This window comes from Acinonyx jubatus, chromosome X (assembly GCF_027475565.1).
Source record: "Acinonyx jubatus isolate Ajub_Pintada_27869175 chromosome X, VMU_Ajub_asm_v1.0, whole genome shotgun sequence".
NCBI lineage: Eukaryota > Metazoa > Chordata > Mammalia > Carnivora > Felidae > Acinonyx > Acinonyx jubatus.
In genome coordinates, this window is record NC_069389.1 from 66995126 (window position 1) to 67014468 (window position 19343).

At 34.9% G+C, this 19343-nt stretch overlaps 1 protein-coding gene across 2 annotated transcripts in view; it reads right to left on the reverse strand.

Annotated features, from left to right (window-relative positions):
- RPS6KA6 (ribosomal protein S6 kinase A6) overlaps window positions 1–19343 on the reverse strand; it is a 182682-nt gene that overhangs the window by 15328 nt on the left and 148011 nt on the right. For both annotated transcript variants that reach the window (XM_027053734.2, XM_053201420.1), the window contains one exon: window positions 18188–18305. In XM_027053734.2, the coding sequence (XP_026909535.1) occupies window positions 18188–18305 (118 nt within the window). The remainder of the gene's footprint in view (window positions 1–18187; window positions 18306–19343) is intronic.

A 19343-nucleotide genomic window follows, 5' to 3' on the forward strand; every position in this document is an offset into this window, starting at 1 on the left:
ATGGTAAGAATGATCACTTACACAATGAGTATTTAGTTAGATAACTTAACTGGTAGAAAACCACTACTAATAAAAATGATTAATTTAATCTAACCTAGACTTCAAGTTTCTTACTTTTTTAATATACATTTTAAGTAAATGCCAGCAAAACTCCAAATTCTTTGAATGTACATGAATACAAGAGAATGGCAATTTTCCTATTCTTCTTACAGTACTCAGATGGCAAATCATTAAAGTTTAGAAACTATTGATTAATAATTCATAAATTTATATTTCAATTTTAATAATGTGACTGAGATAAACCATTTATTCCATTAGAGTTATTATTAATTATACTATAAGCATTTTAATTCAGTCATATATGTTACAATTTATACTTCCTCAGTATAAATAGTGAGTTCCATAAATACTTTTTTTTAATGTTTATTTATTTTTGACAGAGAGAGAGAGACAGAGCATGAGCGGGGGACTGGCAGGGAGAGAGGGAGACACAGAATCTGAAGCAGGCTCCAGGCTCTGAGCTGCAAGCACAGAGCCAGATGCAGGGCTTCAAGTCATGGGGAGTGAGATCATGACCTGAGCCAAAGTCGGATACTCAACCGACTGAGCCATGCAGGAGACCCCATAAATACTTAAGGAACACTTACTGCCTTGATAACAGGTAACAAATAATAATCCCTACAGTAAGACTAAGAGTACAATTTTAATTACTGAATTTGCTAGTGTATCTTTTTAGCTTTGATTAGACATTGTAGTCTTTTTCTAGTAAAATTTGGCACAAGGCTACAAAAGTTATGATACCAATAATCTGTTATCACACTTTGTATTTCTGTGGTTCTCTGTTGTATTGTTTTCTCTTCCATTTTTCATTTTGGTTTTTGAATCTTCTCACTTTTATCCTTAGTGTGGTTAAAGTTTTGTCAGTTTTCTTTTTTTTTCCCTTTCCTTTCCTTTCCTTTCCTTTCCTTTCCTTTCCTTTCCTTTCCTTTCCGTTCCTTTCTTTTCTTTTCTTTTTTTGGAAAAATTGGTCTTTACTTTTAATGTTATGTTATTGTGAATTCTGGGCTCTATTTTACTTTATTTGATTTTGGTCTCTATTTTACTTCTGATTTTTCTTTGTTATTTCTTTCTGCTACTAATTTTAGCAAAGTTTCTTCTTTTTCTAGTTCCTTGTGGTATAATGTTAAGTTATTTATTGGACTTAAAATTTTTTTTTCTCCAAGTTTTTATTTAAACTCCAGTTAGTTAACACACAGTGCATGTTAGTTTCAGGTGTAGAATTTAGTGATTCAACATGTCCATACAATACCCATTGCTCATCCCAAGTGCCCTCCTTAGTCCCCATCACCTATTTATCCCAATCCTCCCAACCACCTCCCCTCTGGTAACCATCAGTTTGTTCTTTATAGTTAAGAAACTATTTCTTGGTTTGCCTCTCCCCCCCACCCCATGTTTGTTTGTTTTGTTTCATAAATTCCATTTATGAGTGAAATCTTATGGCATTTCTCTTTTGTATACTCTTTATTTTGCTAAGCATAATATTCTATCTCCATCCATGTCATTGCAAATGGCAATTATATATATATATATATATATATTGAAAATACATATATATATTGTAAATATATATACATATATATAAATATTTATATAAGACTAATGTTATTTTGTAAATGTTTCATAGGTCCTTAAGCATACATACATACATACATACATACATACATACATGCATACCATGGCGTCTTTATCCATTCATCAGTCCATGGACATTTGGGAACTTTAAGTAATTTGTCTATTGTTGATAATGCTGCTATAAATATTGGGGTGTATGTATCCCTTCAAATAAATATTTTTTGTACTTGGGTAAATACTTAGTAGTGAAATTGCTGGATCCTAGGGTGGTTCTATTTTTAGCTTTTTTGAGGAACTTCCATATTGTTTTCTACCATTGCTACACCAGTTTGCATTCCCATCAACAGTACAAGAGGGTTCCCCTTTATCTACATCTTCACCAACCTGTTGTATCTTGTATTGTTGATTTTAGTCATTATGACTGGTGTAAGATTATATCTTATTGTAGTTTTTATTCGTATTTCCTTGATGATCAGTGATGTTGAGCACCTTTTCATGTGTCTTGTTGGTCATTTGTATGCCCTCTTTGGAAAAATGTCTATTCATGTCTTCTGCCTATATTTTACTTGGATTATTAGTTTTTGGGGTGTTGAGTTGTACAAGTTCTTTATATATTTTGGATACTCTTTATCAGATATGTCATTTGAAAATATTTTCTTCCATTCCACAGGATGCCTTTTAGTTTTGTTGATTGTTTCCTTTACTGTACAGAAGGTTTTTATTTTGATCAAGTCCCCAAAGTTTATTTTTGCTTTCATTTCCCTTGCCTCTGGAGACACACCTAGTAAGAAGCTGCTAAGGCTGATGTCAAAGAGGTGACTGCCTCAGTTCTCTTCTAGGATTTTTATGGTTTCTTGTCTCACATTTAGGACTTTCATCCGTTTTGAATTTATTTTTGTGTGTGGTGTAAGAAAGTGGTCCAGTAACATTCTTCTGCATGTTGCTGTCCAGTTTTCCCAACACAATTTGTTGAAGTGACTGCCCTTTTTTACACTAGATATCCTTTCCTGTTTTGTTGAAGATTAATTGACCATAGAGTTGTGGCCTCATTTCTGGGCTTTCTATTCTGTTGTATTGATCTATGTGTCTATTTTCATGCCAGTACTATACTGTCCTCATTACTACAACTTTGTAATAAAACTTGATGTTTGGAATTGTGATTCCTCCAGCTTTGCATGACTTTTTCAAGACTGCTTTGGCTATTTGGGGTCTTTTGTGGCTCCATACAAATTTTAGAGCTGTGTTTTCTAGCTCTGTGAAAAATTCTGGTGGTATTTTGATAGGGAATGTATTCAATGTGTAAATTGATTTGGGTAGTATAGACATTTTAATAATATTTATTCTTCTAATCCTTAAGAATTAAATGTTTTTTCAATTCTTTGTGTCCTCTTTCTTTCATTAGTGTTTTATAGTTTTCACAGTACAGATCTTTCACCTCTTGGTTAGGTTTATTCCTATTATGGGCTTTGGTGCAATTGTAAATGGCACTGATTCCTTGAATCTAATTCTGCTGCTTCATTATTGATATATAGATATGCAACAGTTTTCTGTACATTGATATTGTATCCTGTGACTTTAATGAATTTGTGTATCTGTTCTAGTAATTTTTTGGTGGAGTGTTTTTGGTTTTCTATATAGAGTATCATGTCATCTGTAAATAGTGAATGTTTGATTTCTTCCCTGCTTATTTGGATGTCATGTATTTCTTGTTGTCTGATTTCTGTGGCTAGGATGTCCAATAGTATATTAAATAACAGTGGTGAGGGTGGACATCCTTGTCTTGTTCCTAAAGGTAGAGGAACACATTTCAGTTTTTCCCAATTGAGGATGATATTAGCTGTGGGTCTTTCATGTATGGCCTTAATCATGTTGAGGTACGTTCCCTCTAACCCTATTTGTTGAGGGTTTTAATCATGAATGGATGTTATGGTTTGCAAAATGTACTTTGTCAAATGCATTTTCTGCATCTATTGAAAGGATCATATGGTTTTTATCCTTTCTTTTATTAATGTGGTATCTCACATTGATTTTCCAATATTGAACCCCACTTGCAACCCAGGAATAAATCCCATTTGATTGTGGGGAATGATTATTTTAATGTACTGTTGGGATTCAATTTGCTAGTATTTTATTGAGAATTTCTGCATCTATGTTCATCACAGATTTTAGTCTGTAGTTCTCTTTTTTAGTGAAGTGTTTATCTGTTTTTGGTATCAGGATAATGTTGATCTCATAGAATGAATTTGCAAATATTCCTTCCATTACTAATTTTTGGGTAAGTTTGAGAAGAATGGGTATTACCTCTTCCTTAAATGTTTGGTAGAATTTACCTGTGATGCCACCTTACCCTGGATTTTGTTTGTTGGGAGATTTTTTTATTATTGATGAAATTTCTTTGCTGTTTATAAGTCTGTTCAAGTTTCCTATTTCTTTCCGTTTCAGTTTGGGTAGATTTTATGTTTCTAGGTATTTATCCATGTCTTCCAGGTTGTCCAATTTGTTGGCATAATTTTTCATATTTTACTTATAATTATATGTCTCTGGTGTTCATTATTATTTATCCTCTCTCATCTGTGATTTTTTTATAAGTCTGGCTAGGGGGTTATCAATTTTATTAACTTTTTAAAAAAAAAACCCAGCTCCTAGCTTCATTGATCTATTCTATTGTTTTGGTTTTTAGTTTCTATATCATTTATTTCTGCACTAATTTTTATTCTTTCCCTTCTTCTGCTGGCTTAAGGCTTGGTTTGTTTTTCTTTTTTGAGATCCTTTAGGTGTAAGGTTGTTTATTTTAGATTTTTCTTTCATTTTGAAATAAGCTGTATTATTATATACTTCCCTCTTATGACGGCTTTGCTGTACCTGAAGTGTTTTAAACTGTTGTGTTTTCATTTTCATTTGTTTCCATGTATTTTTTATTTCTTCTTTAATTTCCTGCTTGACCCATTCATTGTTCAGTAGCATGTTTTTTAACCTTTATGTGTTTGTGGTCTTTCTGAATATTTTCTCATGGTTGACTTCAAGGTTCATAGCATTGTGGTCAGAAAATATGCATGCTATGATCTTAATCTTTTTTGTGTTTGCTGAGGCCTGATTTGTGACCTTACAGTATGTGATGTATTCTGGAGAATGTTCTATGTTCACTTGAAGAGAATGTGTATTCTGCTGCTTTAGGGTGGAATGTTCTGAATATATCTGTTAAGTCCATCTCATCCAGTGTATCATTCAAAGCCATTGTTTCCTTGCTGATTTTCTGCTTACATGATCTGTTCGTTGATGTATGTGTACTGTTAAAGTCTGCTACATTTATTGTGTATTATCAATGAGTTCCTTTATGTTTATTATTAATTGTTTTATATGTTTGAGTGCTTCATGTTAGGGGCATAGATACTTAAAACAGATTTTCTCGTTGGATAGTTCCTTTTATTAGTATATGGTGCCCTTCTTCATCTCCTGTTACAGTCTTTGGTTTAAATTCTAATTTGGTCATCATCAGGGAAATGCACATCAAAACCATAATGAGTTACCACTTCAAACCTGTCAGAATGACTAAAACTAACAACACAAGAAACAACAAGTGTCAGCAAGCATGCAGAAAAAGAGCAACCCCCACACTGTTTTGCAGAGTGGCCTCAGCAGTTTGCATTCCCACCAACAGTGCAAGAAGGTTCCCGTTTCTCCAAGTCCTCTCCAGCATCCATAGTCTCCTTATTTGTTCATTTTAGCCACTCTGGCGTGAGGTGATATCTGAATGTGGTTTTGATTTGTTTTTCCTTGATGAGGAGCAACGTTCAGCATCTTTCCATGTGCCTGTTGACCATCTGGATGTCTTCTTTAGAGAAGTGTCTATTCATGTTTTCTGCCCATTTCTTCACTGGGTTATTTGTTCTTCGGGTGTGGAGTTTGGTGAACTCTTTATAGATTTTGGATAATAGCCCTTTGTCCAATATGTCATTTGCAAATATCTTTTCCCATTCCATTGGTTGCCTTTTAGTTTTGTTGATTGTTTCCTTTGCAGTGCACAAGGATTTTATCTTCATGAGGTCCCAATAGTTGATTTTTGGTTCTGTTTTGTTTCCCTTGCCTCCAGAGGTGATATACTGTCCAGTTCCTGGTGCTTCAGGGAGTGTCTCTGGTGTGTGGTGGATGCACTCTGCTGCTGTGTTTTAGCTGCTATATCCTTCAAACTAGTCATCAACAGAGGCTCTCTTTGCCTGGAGTGCACGGTGTTTGGTCCTTGGGCAAAGTTGAACTTTTTTTTTTCCTTTTTTTCTTTTTTTTTTTAATTTTTTTTAATGTTTATTTATTTTTGAGACAGAGAGAGACAGAGCATGAACGGGGGAGGGTCAGAGAGAGAGGGAGACACAGAATCTGAAGCAGGCTCCAGGCTCTGAGCTGCCAGCACAGAGCCTGACACCGGGCTAGAACTCACGGACCGCGAGATCACAACCTGAGCCGAAGTCAGACACTTAACTGACTAAGCCACCCAGATGCCCTGAACTTTTTTTTTTCTTAAAACAAGCATTTATAGGATAAATTTTACTCTAACATCTTCTTTTGCTGCATCCCACAGGTTTTGGGATATTGTGTTTTCTTTTTCTTTTGTTATGAGACATATTTTGAGGTGCCAATTGAATTCTTATTTGGCCCATTGTTTGTGCAGTAGTGTGTTGTTTAATATTTACATATTAATATTTAATAATTACATTGCAGATTTTCCAGCTTTGTTTGATTGTTGATGTTTAGTTTTGTACCACTGTGGTAAGAGTATATACTTGGTATGATTTTGGTCTTTTTAAATTTGTAATATTTGTTATGTCTCTTTTTATGTGATTTACTTAGGATTCTTCTGTGTGTACTTGAAGAAAATATGTATTCTATTTTTCTTATATGTAATGTTAAATATATATATATATATACATATATATATATGTATATATATATATAACACTGTATTATTAAGTATGCTTCCAGTAAAAAAATGTTGAAAAAATAACTTTAACTGAGGTTACTCATTTAAAATACAACATATCAGAGGCAAGGTCGGTGTGGCAATGGGTGAAACAGGTGAAGGTGATTAAGAGTATATTAATCATGATTACAGCTGTAATCATCAAGACAGTATGGTACTGGTGCAAGAACAGACACTCAGATAAATGGAACAGAATAGAAAACCCAGAAATGGACTCACAAACGCATGGCCAACTAATCTTTGACAAAGCAGGAAAAAATATCCAATGGAATAAAGAAAGTCTCTTCAGCAAGTGGTGCTGGGAAAACTGGACAGTGGCAGGCAGAAAAATGCACCTGCACCACTTTCTTACACCATACACAAAAATAAACTCAAAATGGATGAAAGACCTAAATGTAAGAGAGGAAGCCATCAAAATCCTTGAGGAAAAAGCAGGAAAAAACCTCTCTGATCTTGGCTGCAGCAACTTCTTACTCAACACGTCTCCGGAGGCAAGGGAAACAAAAGCAATAATGAAGTACTGGGATCTCATGAAGATAAAAACCTTCTGCACAGTGAAGGAAACACTCAGCAAAACTAAAAGGCAACCCATGTAATGGGAGAAGATATTTTCAAGTGACATATCAGATAAGAGGTTAGTATCCAAAATCTATAAAGAATTTATCAAACAATACCCCAAAACCAAATAATCCAATGAAGAAATGGGTAAAAGACATGAATAGACACTTCTGCAAAGAAGACATCCAGATGGCCAACCAACACAAGAAAAAATGCTCAAATCAGTCACCATCAGGGAAATACAAATCAAAACCACAATGAGGTAACCACCTCATACCTGTCAGAATAGCTAAAATTAACAACTCTGTCAACAAGAGATGTTGGAGAAGATGTTGAGAAAGAGGATCTCTTTTGCACTGCTGGTGGGAATGCAAACTGGTGCAGCTACTCTGGAAAACAGTATGGACGTTCCTTAAATAATTAAAAATAGAACTACTCTACGACCCAGCAATTGCACTGCTAGGTATTTATCCAAGGGACACAGGTATGCTGTTTGAAGGGGCATGTGCATGCCGATATTTATAGCAGCACTATCAACAATAGCCAAAGAATGGAAAGAGCCCAAATGTCCATCGATGGATGAATAGATAAAGAGATGTGGTATATATATACAATAGAGTATCACTCATCAATCAAAAAGAATGAAATCTTGCCATTTGGAACTACATGGATGGAACTGGAGGGTATTATGTTAAGTGAAATTAGTCAGAGAAAGACAAATATATGCTTTTACTCATATGAGGGCTTTAAGATACAAAACAGATGAACATAAGGGAAGGGAAGTAAAAATAATTTAACAATTAGGAGGGAGACAAAAACATAAGAGACTCATATATCGAGAACAAACAGAGGGTTACTGGAGGTGTTGTGGGAAGGGGGATGGGCTAAATGGATAAGAGGCATTAAGGAATCTACTTCTGAAGTCCTTATTACACTATATGCTAACTTAGATGTAAATTTAAAAAATAAATTAAGTTAAAAAATTTCCCAAAATTGGAACAAAACAAAAGAAAAGAAAACAAAATAAAAAGCACTGTACCACTCTATACTCACATCAACATCAAATTCAATGAACAGGCTTGATGGCAGAAACATCATAACCAACCCTATTACTCTTTTTAACTATCTGATAGTATTTTTTTGTGAAAATAAACATCTTGCTGTTCAAAACAAAACAAAACAAAACAAAAAGACTATACTAATCATGATGAGCACTGAGTGATGATGTACAGAATTGCTGAATCACTATAATGTACACCTGAAACTAATATAACACTGTACAGTTAATTATGATGGAATAAAAATTAAAAAAACTTAATAAAAAATACATAAATATGCTTGGGAAAATATGTAAAGTAAAATAAAATAAAATAATAAAATAAAATAAAATCTATGGTAGTAGAATTTCTAGAAGGATTTCAATATGTTGTTTAAGTGTAAAACTGTTCTCCAATATAGATTATGTAAAGGTTAATAAGTTCATAGGCCGTCTGGGTGGCTCAGTAATTTGAGTGTCCAACTTGGGCTCAGGTCATGATCTCACAGTTTGTGAGTTTGAGCCCCATATCAGGCTGTGTGCTGACACTTCAGAGCCTGGAGGCTGCTTCGGATTCTGTGTGTCCCTCTCTCTCTGCCCCTCCCCTGCTCTCACTTTGTCTCTCTCTCAAAAATAAATAAATACATTTTCAAAAAAAATTTTAAAATTAAAAAAAGGTTAATAAGTTCAGTACACTTGATTTTCATATTCTATAAAAGAAGTGGATGAACAATTATTCCTTTGCTTTTTCATTAAAGATTTATAGACCTCTTTCTCTTCCACTCTATTCACATAAGCAAGTTAATAAAGCCTTTCTTTCTCTAAAATGTCTTCCCTAAAATGTAGTAGACTAAAAAGAGTACTTAAAAATCATTTCCAGCTCTGCCACTTTTTGTGTGTGACCATGGGCAAGATAAAGTGTATACACCTTGGTTTATCTAACTACAAAATGAGAAACCAGGTTCCTTCCAGCTCTATAAATCTCTGACTTGTGAAGACATAAAAAACCTCTTCTATTAAGAGAAACTTCAAGCCAAAATTAAAAAGAAATATATATGTAAATCCTGGTCATTTACAGCAAATTTATAGTCATTCACAATTAGACAATATTTATCTTTATGTAATGGACAGGAACATCTTACTGTGCAAATTAACAAGGCAAAGTATACCTGAAGAAAAAATTAAATGGTTTATGAAAATATATTCGATTAAGTATTTATTGTGCTAAGGATGTTAGGAAATGTAAAAAAATGAGCATGACATTTAAATGCTCTCTGAATGGAAAGAATAAAAATGTATACAAATACATGGTAAAGGGGAACATGTTTAATGCTCTAATAAGGTACATACAACATAGTAATGGGAGCACAATAGAGGAAAGGTATAAGTTGTTCTTTTTATAGGAGGCAAGGGAAAAGGTCATAAATAATTGTCCCATAAGAACTTCTACTGGTCAATTCTTTGCTGGCTAAGGGTATATGCACTTGAAATACGTAACAGTTCATTTACTTAAAATATTCTAAAATTTAGATAGAACAGCCTTCTAATTAATCCAGTGTTATTGTGTTTATATACAGTGAAACCATAAAATTTTCATTACTCTCCTGCCTCTTCTATTTTTGCTGTGTTTACCAGATACTTCTTCTTGCCTTTCCTGTTTTACAAAAGGGAAGCAGTAACGCCAGTGTTCTCAAAGCCTGTGTTTTGGAGGTGAGAATTTAGCTGAAAGTATTGTAGCAATAAAACACACAAAAATAACATGATTTCCACTATCACCCCTCACCTCTACCACCATTTAACCGAATGAACAAAGTTTATGAACTCTGCATGGACAGGAGGCAAACAGAATCATCATCTTAAAAGGGAAAAGTAGCTTATAAGAAACTGCAAATAAGTAAAACAACTCTCAAGAAGTGATAGAAAATGCCGTAATTCTCATAACTAAGGGACACTAGTTTAAGGAGTTATGGGCAACTGAACAATAGTTTATCTTCATTGCTAATTTAAAACAAAAAAAATCAAACTGTTAAAATGTACAGAAGATAGTTTTTTAGAAGGTTCATATAGTTCCTTTGCTCAACATTTGCCATAATTTTCAGAATGTTTGAAAGATAGAACTAAAGTCACTTGATCCATAAAAAGGGAAATAATGAAAGACCATGTGAAATATTGAAAAAATAGCCCCTAAATCTTTTCCTATATTAATTACTCCAGAATATCACACTAAAAAGAGGAGGTGAAAATAAAACTAAACTTTAATATATATTATTTCTTAAGTACTAGACAGACTCAAACATAAAACACACAGAACATGGAAAACTGAGTACTAAGCATAATTGTCATATAAATATTTCAGGAGAGACTTGGCAGAAGATGGTGGCCTAGGAGGATGCTGGGCTCACCACGTCCTGGTGATCACTTAGATTCCACCCACATCTGTCTAAATAACTCAGAAGAACGCTAGAAGAATAGCAGAATGGACTCTCTCTAGCCAAGTGTAGACAAGAGGCCCACGGAAGAGGGTAGGAAGGGCAGAGAGGCAGTGCATGCTACACGCACTGGTGGGAGGGAACCAGGGCAGTGGAGGGGCAGCCTGCCTGGAAAGGCAGAACCCACGAGTCTGGCTTGCAAAAGTGGAGGGGCTGGACAGAGTGTGTTCTGGCACCCAGCGGGACTTAACATCTGGAATGCTATAAGTCAACAGCTCTGCTCCCAGAGCTGGAGGGCTAAAGGACAACAGGAGAGAGAGTTATTGAGCCCCAGAAGACAGAGCTCAGCTTGGCAGGGAACAAAGGCGCTCACCAGCACTATCTCCCTCGCCCATCCCCCAGCCAAAATCCCAAAGGGAACCCTTTCCCATCATTGAACTTGCTTGCACCGCACAAACACTCAACGCTGTGCTTCTGTGAATGCATCCCTCCGACGGTCTACCTCCCTCCCAGTGCTTCAGGGCCCCTCCTGGTGTGGAAAACCGAAGGCAAAATGAGCTGAGTCTGCCCCTCCCGCCCCTGTGCACCCTGCAGATCCACCCCGGCTAATACGGCAGATCCCATAGAAGCAGCACCACAAGCCTGGCAGTGTGCAAGTAGCCCAGACAGGGGCCACACCACTCCACAGTGAGTCCTGCCTCTGGGAGAGGGGAAGATAAGGTACACACCAGTCTGACTGTGGCCACAGCGGTGGGTTGGGAGCAGACATCAGGTCTGACTGCAGCCCCTCCCACCAACACAAGTTGCTCCAGACAGCACAGAGGAAGAGGCCTGCAGTTCTGCACAACTCCAGCGACTATCCAAAATGACGAAATGGAAGAATTCATCTCAAAAGAAACTCCAGGAAGCTAATGAACTGATCAAAAATGATTTAAGCAACGTAACAGCAAATGAATTTAAAGTAATAGTCAAAATTAATCGTTGAGCTTGAAAAAAGCATAGAAGACAGCAGAGAATCTATTACTACAGAGATCAAGGGACTAAGAAACAGTCAGGAGGAGCTAAAAAATGCTATAAATGAGCTGCAAAATAAAACGTAGGTGACCACAGCTTGGGTTTAAGAGGCAGAGGAGAGAATAGGTGACATAGAAGATAAAATTATGGAAAAAGAGGAAGTGAGAAAAAGAGAGATTAAAAAAAACAGGAGTATGAGGGGAGAATTAGAAAATTAAGTGATGCAATGAAACGCAATAATATGTGTATAATTTGGATTCCAGAGGAGAAACAGAGAGAGAAAGGTGCTGAAGGTGTACTGAAGAAATCATAGCTGAGAACTTCCCTGATCTGGGGAAGGAAAAAAAGCATTGATATCCAAGAGGCACAGAGAACTCCCTTCAGACATAACTTGAATCGATCTTCTGCATGACATATCATAGTGAAACTGGCAAAATAGAAGGATAAAGAGAAAATTCTGAAAGCACCTAGGGATAAACATGCTCTAACATATAAAGGGAGACCGATTAGACTAGTGATGGATCTGTCTACTGAAACTTGGCAGGCCAGAAAGGAATGGCAGGAAATCCTCAATGTGATGAACAGAAAAAAATATGCAGCTGAGAATCCTCTACCAGCAAATCTGTCATTTAGAACAGAAGGAGAGATAAAGGTCTTCCCAAACAAACAAACAAAAAAAAAATGAAGGAATTCATCACCACTAAACCAGCACTACAAGAGATCCTAAGGGGGATCCTGTGAGACAAAGTACTAGAGACATCACTACAAGCATGAAACATACAGACATCACAATGATTCTAAACCCATATCTTTCTGTAATAACACTGAATGTAAATGGACTAAATGCTCCAACCAAAAGACATAGAGTATCAGAATAGATTAAAAAAAAACCAAGACCCATCTATTTGTCGTCTACAAGAGACTCATTTTAGACCTGAGGACACCTCCAGATTGAAAGTGAGGGGAAGGAGAACTATCTATCATGCTACTGGAATCAAAAGAAAGCTGGAGTAGCCATACTTATATCAGACAAACTAGACTTTAAATTAAAGGCTATAACAAGAGATGAAGAAGGGCATTATATAATAATTACAGGGTCTATCCGTCAGGAAGAGCTAACAATTATAAATGTCTATGCGCCGAATATGGGAGCCCCCAAATATGGAAACAATTAATCACAAACACAAGCAACCTTATTGATAAGAATGTGGTAATTGCAGGGGACTTTAATACTACACTTATAATCACGGATAGATCATCTAAACACAAAATAAATAAGGAAACAAGGTCCCTGAATGATACATTAGATCAGATGGACTTGATAAATATATTTAGAACTCTGCATCCCAAAGCAACAGAATATAATTTCTTCTCAAGTGCACATGGAAGGTTCTCCAAGATACATCACATACTGGGTCACAAAACAGCCCTTCGTAAGTATACAAGAATTGAGATCATACCATGCATACTTTCAGACCACAATGCTATGAAGCTTGAAATAAACCACAGGAAGAAGCCTGGAAAACCTCCAAAAGCATGGAGGTTAAAGAACACCCTACTAAAGAATGAATGGGTCAACCAGACAATTAGAGAAAAATTTTAAAAAGTATATGGGAACAAATGAAAATGTAAAGACTACAATCCAAATGCCTTGGGATGCATCGAAGGCAGTCTTGAGAGGAAAATACGTTGCAATCCAGGCCTATCTCAAGAAACAAGAAAAATCCCAAATACAAAATCTAACAGCACACCTAAAGGAAATAGAAGCAGAAGAGCAAAGAACCCCAAACCCAGCAGAAGAAGAGAAATAATAAAGATCAGAGCAGAAATAAACAATATAGAATCTAAAAAAACTGTAGAGCAGATCAACGAAACCAAGAGATGGTTTTTTGAAAAAATAAACAAAATTGATAAACCTCTAGCCAGGCTTCTCAAAAAGAAAAGGGAGATGACCCAAATGAATAAAATCATGAATGAAAATGGAAGTATTACAACCAATCCCTCAGAAATACAAGCAATTATCAGGGAATATTATGAAAAATTATATGCCAACAAACGGATCAACCTGGAAGAAATGGACAAATTCCTAAACACTAACACACTTCCAAAACTCAAACTGGAAGAAATAGAAAGTTTGAACAGACCCATAACCAGCGAAGAAATTGAATCAGTTATGAACAACCTCCGAACAAATAAGAGTCCAGGACCAGATGGCTTCCCAGGGGAATTCTACCAGACATTTAAAGCAGAAATAATACCTATCCTTCTCAAGCTATTCCAAAAAATAGAAAGGGAGGGAAACCTTCCAGACTCATTCTATGAAGCCAGCATTCCTTTGATTCCTAAACCACATAGAGACCCAGTAAAAAAAAGAGAACTACCGGCCAATATCCCTCATCAATATGGATGCAAAATTCTCAATACGATACTAGCAAATTGAATTCAACAGCATATAAAAAGAATTATTCACCATGATCAAGTGGGATTCATTCTTGGGCTACAGGGCTGGTTTAACATTTGCAAATCAATCAATGTGATACATCACATTAAAAAAAGAAAAATAAGAACCATATGATCCTGTCAATCGATGCAGAAGAACCATTTGACAAAATTCAGCATCCTTTCTTAATAAAAACCCTCGAGAAAATAGGGATGGAAGGAACATACTTAAACATCATAAAAGCCATTTATGAAAATCCCACAGCTAATACCATGCTCAATGGGGAAAAACGGAGAGCTTTCCCCCTGAGATCAGGAACACGACAGGGATGTCCTCTCACATCGCTGTTGTTTAACATAGTGTTGGAAGTACTAGCATCAGCAATCAGACAACAAAAGGAAATCAAAGGCATCAAAATTGGCAAAGATGAATTCAAGCTTTCACTTTTTGCAGATGACATGATATTATACATGGAAAATACAGTAGACACCACCAGAAGTCTGCTAGAACTGGTACATGAATTCAGCAAAGTTGCAGGATACAAAATCAATGTACAGAAATTAGTTGCATTCTTATACACTAATAATTAAGCAACAGAAAGACAAATAAAGAAACTGATCCCATTCACAATTGCACCAAGAAGCATAAAATACCTAGGAATAAACCTAACCAAAGATGTAAAATATCTGTATGCTGAAAACTATAGAAAGCTTATGAAGGAAATTGAAGAAGATATAAAGAAATTGAAAAACATTCCCTGCTCATGGATTGGAAGAATAAATATTGTTAAAATGTTAATACTTCCCAAAGCTATCTACACATTCAATGAAATCCCAATCAAAATTGCACCAGCATTCTTCTCGAAACTAGAACAAGCAATACTAAAATTTGTATAGAACCACAAAAGGCCCTGAATAGCAAAAATAATTTTGAAGAAGAAGACCAAAGCAGGAGGCATCCCAATCCCAGACTTTAGCCTCTACTACAAAGCTGTAATCATCAAGACAGCATGGTATAGGCACAAAAACTGACACACAGACCAATGGAATAGAATAGAAACCTCAGAACTAGACCCACAAACATATGGCCAACTCATCTTTGACAAAGCAGGAAAGAACATCCAATGGAAAAAAAGACAGTCTCTTTAACAAATGGTGCTGGGAAAACTGGACAGAAACATGCAGAAGGATGAAACTAGACCACTTTCTCACACCATTCACAAAAACCAACTCAAAATGGATAAAGGACCTGAATGTGTGACAGGAAGCCATCAAAACCCTAGAGAAGAAAGCAGGAAAAAACCTCTCTGACCTCTGCCGCAACAATTTCTTACTTGACACATCCCCAAAGGCAAGGGAAATAAAAGCAAAAATGAACTATTGGCACCTCATGAAGATAAAAAGCTTCTGCACTGCAAGGGAAACAATCAACAAAACTAAAAGGCAACCAACGGAATGGGAAAAGGTATTTGCAAATGACATATCGGACAAAGGGCTAGTATCCAAAATCTATAAAGAGCTCACCAAACTCCACACCCGAACAACAAATAACCCAGTGAAGAAATGGGCAGAAAACATGAATAGACACTTCTCTAAAGAAGACATCCAGATGGCCAACAGGCACATGAAAAGATGCTGAAATTGCTTCTCACCAAGGAAAAACAAATCAAAACCACACTCAGATCTCACCTCACGCCAGTCAGTGTGGCTTAAATGAACAAATAAGGAGACTATGGATGCTGGAGATGATTTGGAGAAAAAAGAACCCTCTTGCACTGTTGGTGGGAATGCAAACTGGTGCAGCTGCTCTGTAAAACAATGTGGAGGTTCCTCAAAAAACTAAAAAGAGATCTACCCTATGACCTAGCAATAGCACTGCTAGGAATTTACCCAAGGGATACAGGAGTGCTGATGCATAGGGGCACTTGTACTCCAATGTTTATGGCAGCACTCTCAACAATAGCTAAATTATGGAAAGAGCCTAAAAGTCCATGAACTGATGAATGGATAAAGAAATTGTGGTTTATATACACAATGGAATACTACGTGGCAATGTAAAAGAATGAAATATGGTCTTTTGTAGCAACGTGGATGTAACTGGAGAGTGTCATGCTAAGTGCAATAAGTCATACAGAGACAGACAGATACCGTATGTTTTCACTCTTATGTGGATCCTGAGAAAGTTAACAATAGCCCATGGGGGAGGGGAGAAAAAAAAAGAAGTTAGGGAGAGAGCCAAAGCATAAGAGACTCTTAAAAATTGAGGGTTGATGGAGTGTGGGAGGGAGTAGAGGGTGGGCAATGGGTATTGAGGAGGGCAGCTTTTGGGATGAGCACTGGGTGTTGTATGGAAACCAATTTAACAATAAATTTTGTATCAAAAAAATAAAATGAATAAAATTAAAATAAATAAATAATAAATATCTATTTCAGCATTACTTTCACAGTTGGCAGTTATTTTTTAAAAGAAATGCAGAAATATCATATGTATAGCTCTAAACATTGGAATTGTTCCTTGGTAAACTGCATTTTGTGACACACAAACTGGCTGACTAGAAAATACATATATTTAATTAATAATACTAGTAGTTTCAATCACTTTGTATGTAGAAATATAACAAATTATAAAAAAAAAACTGCAAAGAAATGGGATTTTGGAGTCAGAAGGAATTTTGGAGAATCTAGTTCCTAAATTTTACAGATGAGAAAACTGAGGCAGTTCTTTATTGGATCCAAAAGTTACTCTGTTTTCCTAGCTTCTAATCAGTTTTTTTTTTTTTCTACTACACCACACAGTACACTTGTGTTATGGCTGAGACCCAAACTCAATCCCTTCCCTGTTTTTCTAATGTTTGAAAGGTCATTGCAATCAAATCCCTGATTTATTTACTCTATAATAATTAGGATATGAGATTTATTTCAAAATATACCCTACAGGTTAGCTAATGTTAAGACAATTAGATTTTATCATTAGCAGATATTAAATATAAGCAATTCCTTTGGAATTAAATTGTTTTCTATTTCATATGGCAGCTTAAAAGCTTCAGGGCCCTATAGGCCACATGCAGAAAACCTTTGGAGTTTTGTTTTAAAACTCAAAAATTTTAAAGTAAAAATGTTAAGAATTCATAGTCAAGGTTTGATCAATGTTTTTTCCTAAATTCAATAAGGCCAATTACACTGAAACTATACTGTCTACTATGACAGCCACTAGCTACATGTGGCTATTAAACCTTTTAAAATGTACGTAGTCCAACTTGAGACTATAGCATAATGTATGAACTTATTGCATTACTATGCTCTACATTTGAAACTAATGTAATATTGTGTGTCAAATATACTAAAATTAAAAAACAATAATGATAAAAAAAGAAAAAAATAAAAAGAAATGTGGGTAGTCCAAATTTATATGGCCTGTAAGTATAAAGTACATAACCAGATTTTGAAGTTTTAATATAAAAAAAGAATGTAAAATATATTACTAATTTTTATATTGATTATATGTAGAAATGATATATTTTAAATATACCAGGTTAAATAAAATATATTATTAAAATTAATTTCACCAGTTTCTTTTTGTTTCTAAATGTGACTACTGGAAATTTTTAAATTATGTATGTGGCTTTCATTATATTTCTCTTGGATAGCTCTGCATCTTCAATAAATATCTAGGTTTTACTGATAAATAGTTCATATATTATCAAGGAATAAGTTAACATTATAAAAACTGCTTGCATTATCATGAGTCAATGTCTGTACTAAAGAAGAAAAGATGTGTAAAAATATACCAAATGCAGAAATCAGCTCTAGTTAGCTTTAAATATGTATTTTTCCTCAGTAGATTTACATTTTTAGTTTGGTTAATAATGAAACTAGTTTATATTCCTTGAACACATATGAATTGATATGAGAGAAATATGGCCCAGAAGCATGGCAGAAAAAAAAATTAGCCTTCATCTTGTTCAATCCGCATATACATGTGAGTTGACTTAAAAACAAATACTGACATATAACACCATCAGATACTCTGAAAATACAGACTAGGCTATAACTTAAAGATTTCCACAATTTAATATGAATGCAACAAAAGATATTTATACTTTATACCTTTGCTCCATCTGAAATATTGTCCCAGTTTCCACCACTCAAAGAGAACTTGCCATTGCCTATACGTAGCAGTATCTCTTCAGGAGTATCATTGGGGCCATTAGCAAATGGAGTGTAGCTATTAATAAAATAGATTTGAATAGACATGAGGGCCTAATATACAAATTAAATCTAATTGAAAGCGATGAATATAAGACAACATGCAAATACTTACTATAGCAAATTAAAAGTATTATCTAATATTTCCCTTTACCTTTCATATCAAGTTTTATATTTGAAACAATGAACTTAATCTTCATGGATTATTTAATAAAATAGGGAGTCTTGCTTACATAAATATTTTTTCCTTTGATCAGTTAATCAAATTAAAATAAAATAAAGATGGCTTTTCGTGTGAAGCTATAGGCTTAAAATTAGACCAAAATAAAACATGCAAAGTTTGTATTCTCAGGCATAAGTTAGCAACACAAATATACTTACTATGAAGAAATTGTTAACTGTATAAATTGAGAATGTATTGAGTGATTGGTTCAAATTTATTCACTAACAAATTAACAGAATTATCCAGGGAAACAGGTTAACAATATTTTTAATTAATGTCCATAAACAATGCGTTAAATATTTATATCAATGTAACTAAAAACTCTATAGTCAATAAAATTATTATGTTGATCAATATTCATGGACAGGAAGACAAATACATTGTTTAATGTTTAAGTAACTTAAAATTAATATAGAATAACAAAGTGATCAGTTTGTATCATTATAACAGGTGAAACTGAAAATGGTATTCAAATTTGGGAATAAAGACTTATGGTTAAGAAGTATGAGGAAGATATCTTGATATGCTTATGTCTTAATTCTCTCTTGTAACAATTAGGTAGAGATAACACTAAATATATATACATACACTCACACACAAATTCATTTTCTGTTAGTCATAAAGTAAATATTTGAAAGCAGCAATCTAGAAATGGTATCCCCCATGGTTTGAAACCAGTAGCCCTAATTGCAGTTCATATGCAAACTTTTCACTACTGTTATCCTTAGTACTTGCTGTGGTCTATAACTAAATGTTTTGCATAAGTATGTAATATATCTAAAAGTATGTGGAATATGCTGATAAGCAATTACCATCAATCCAATAAATAATGCA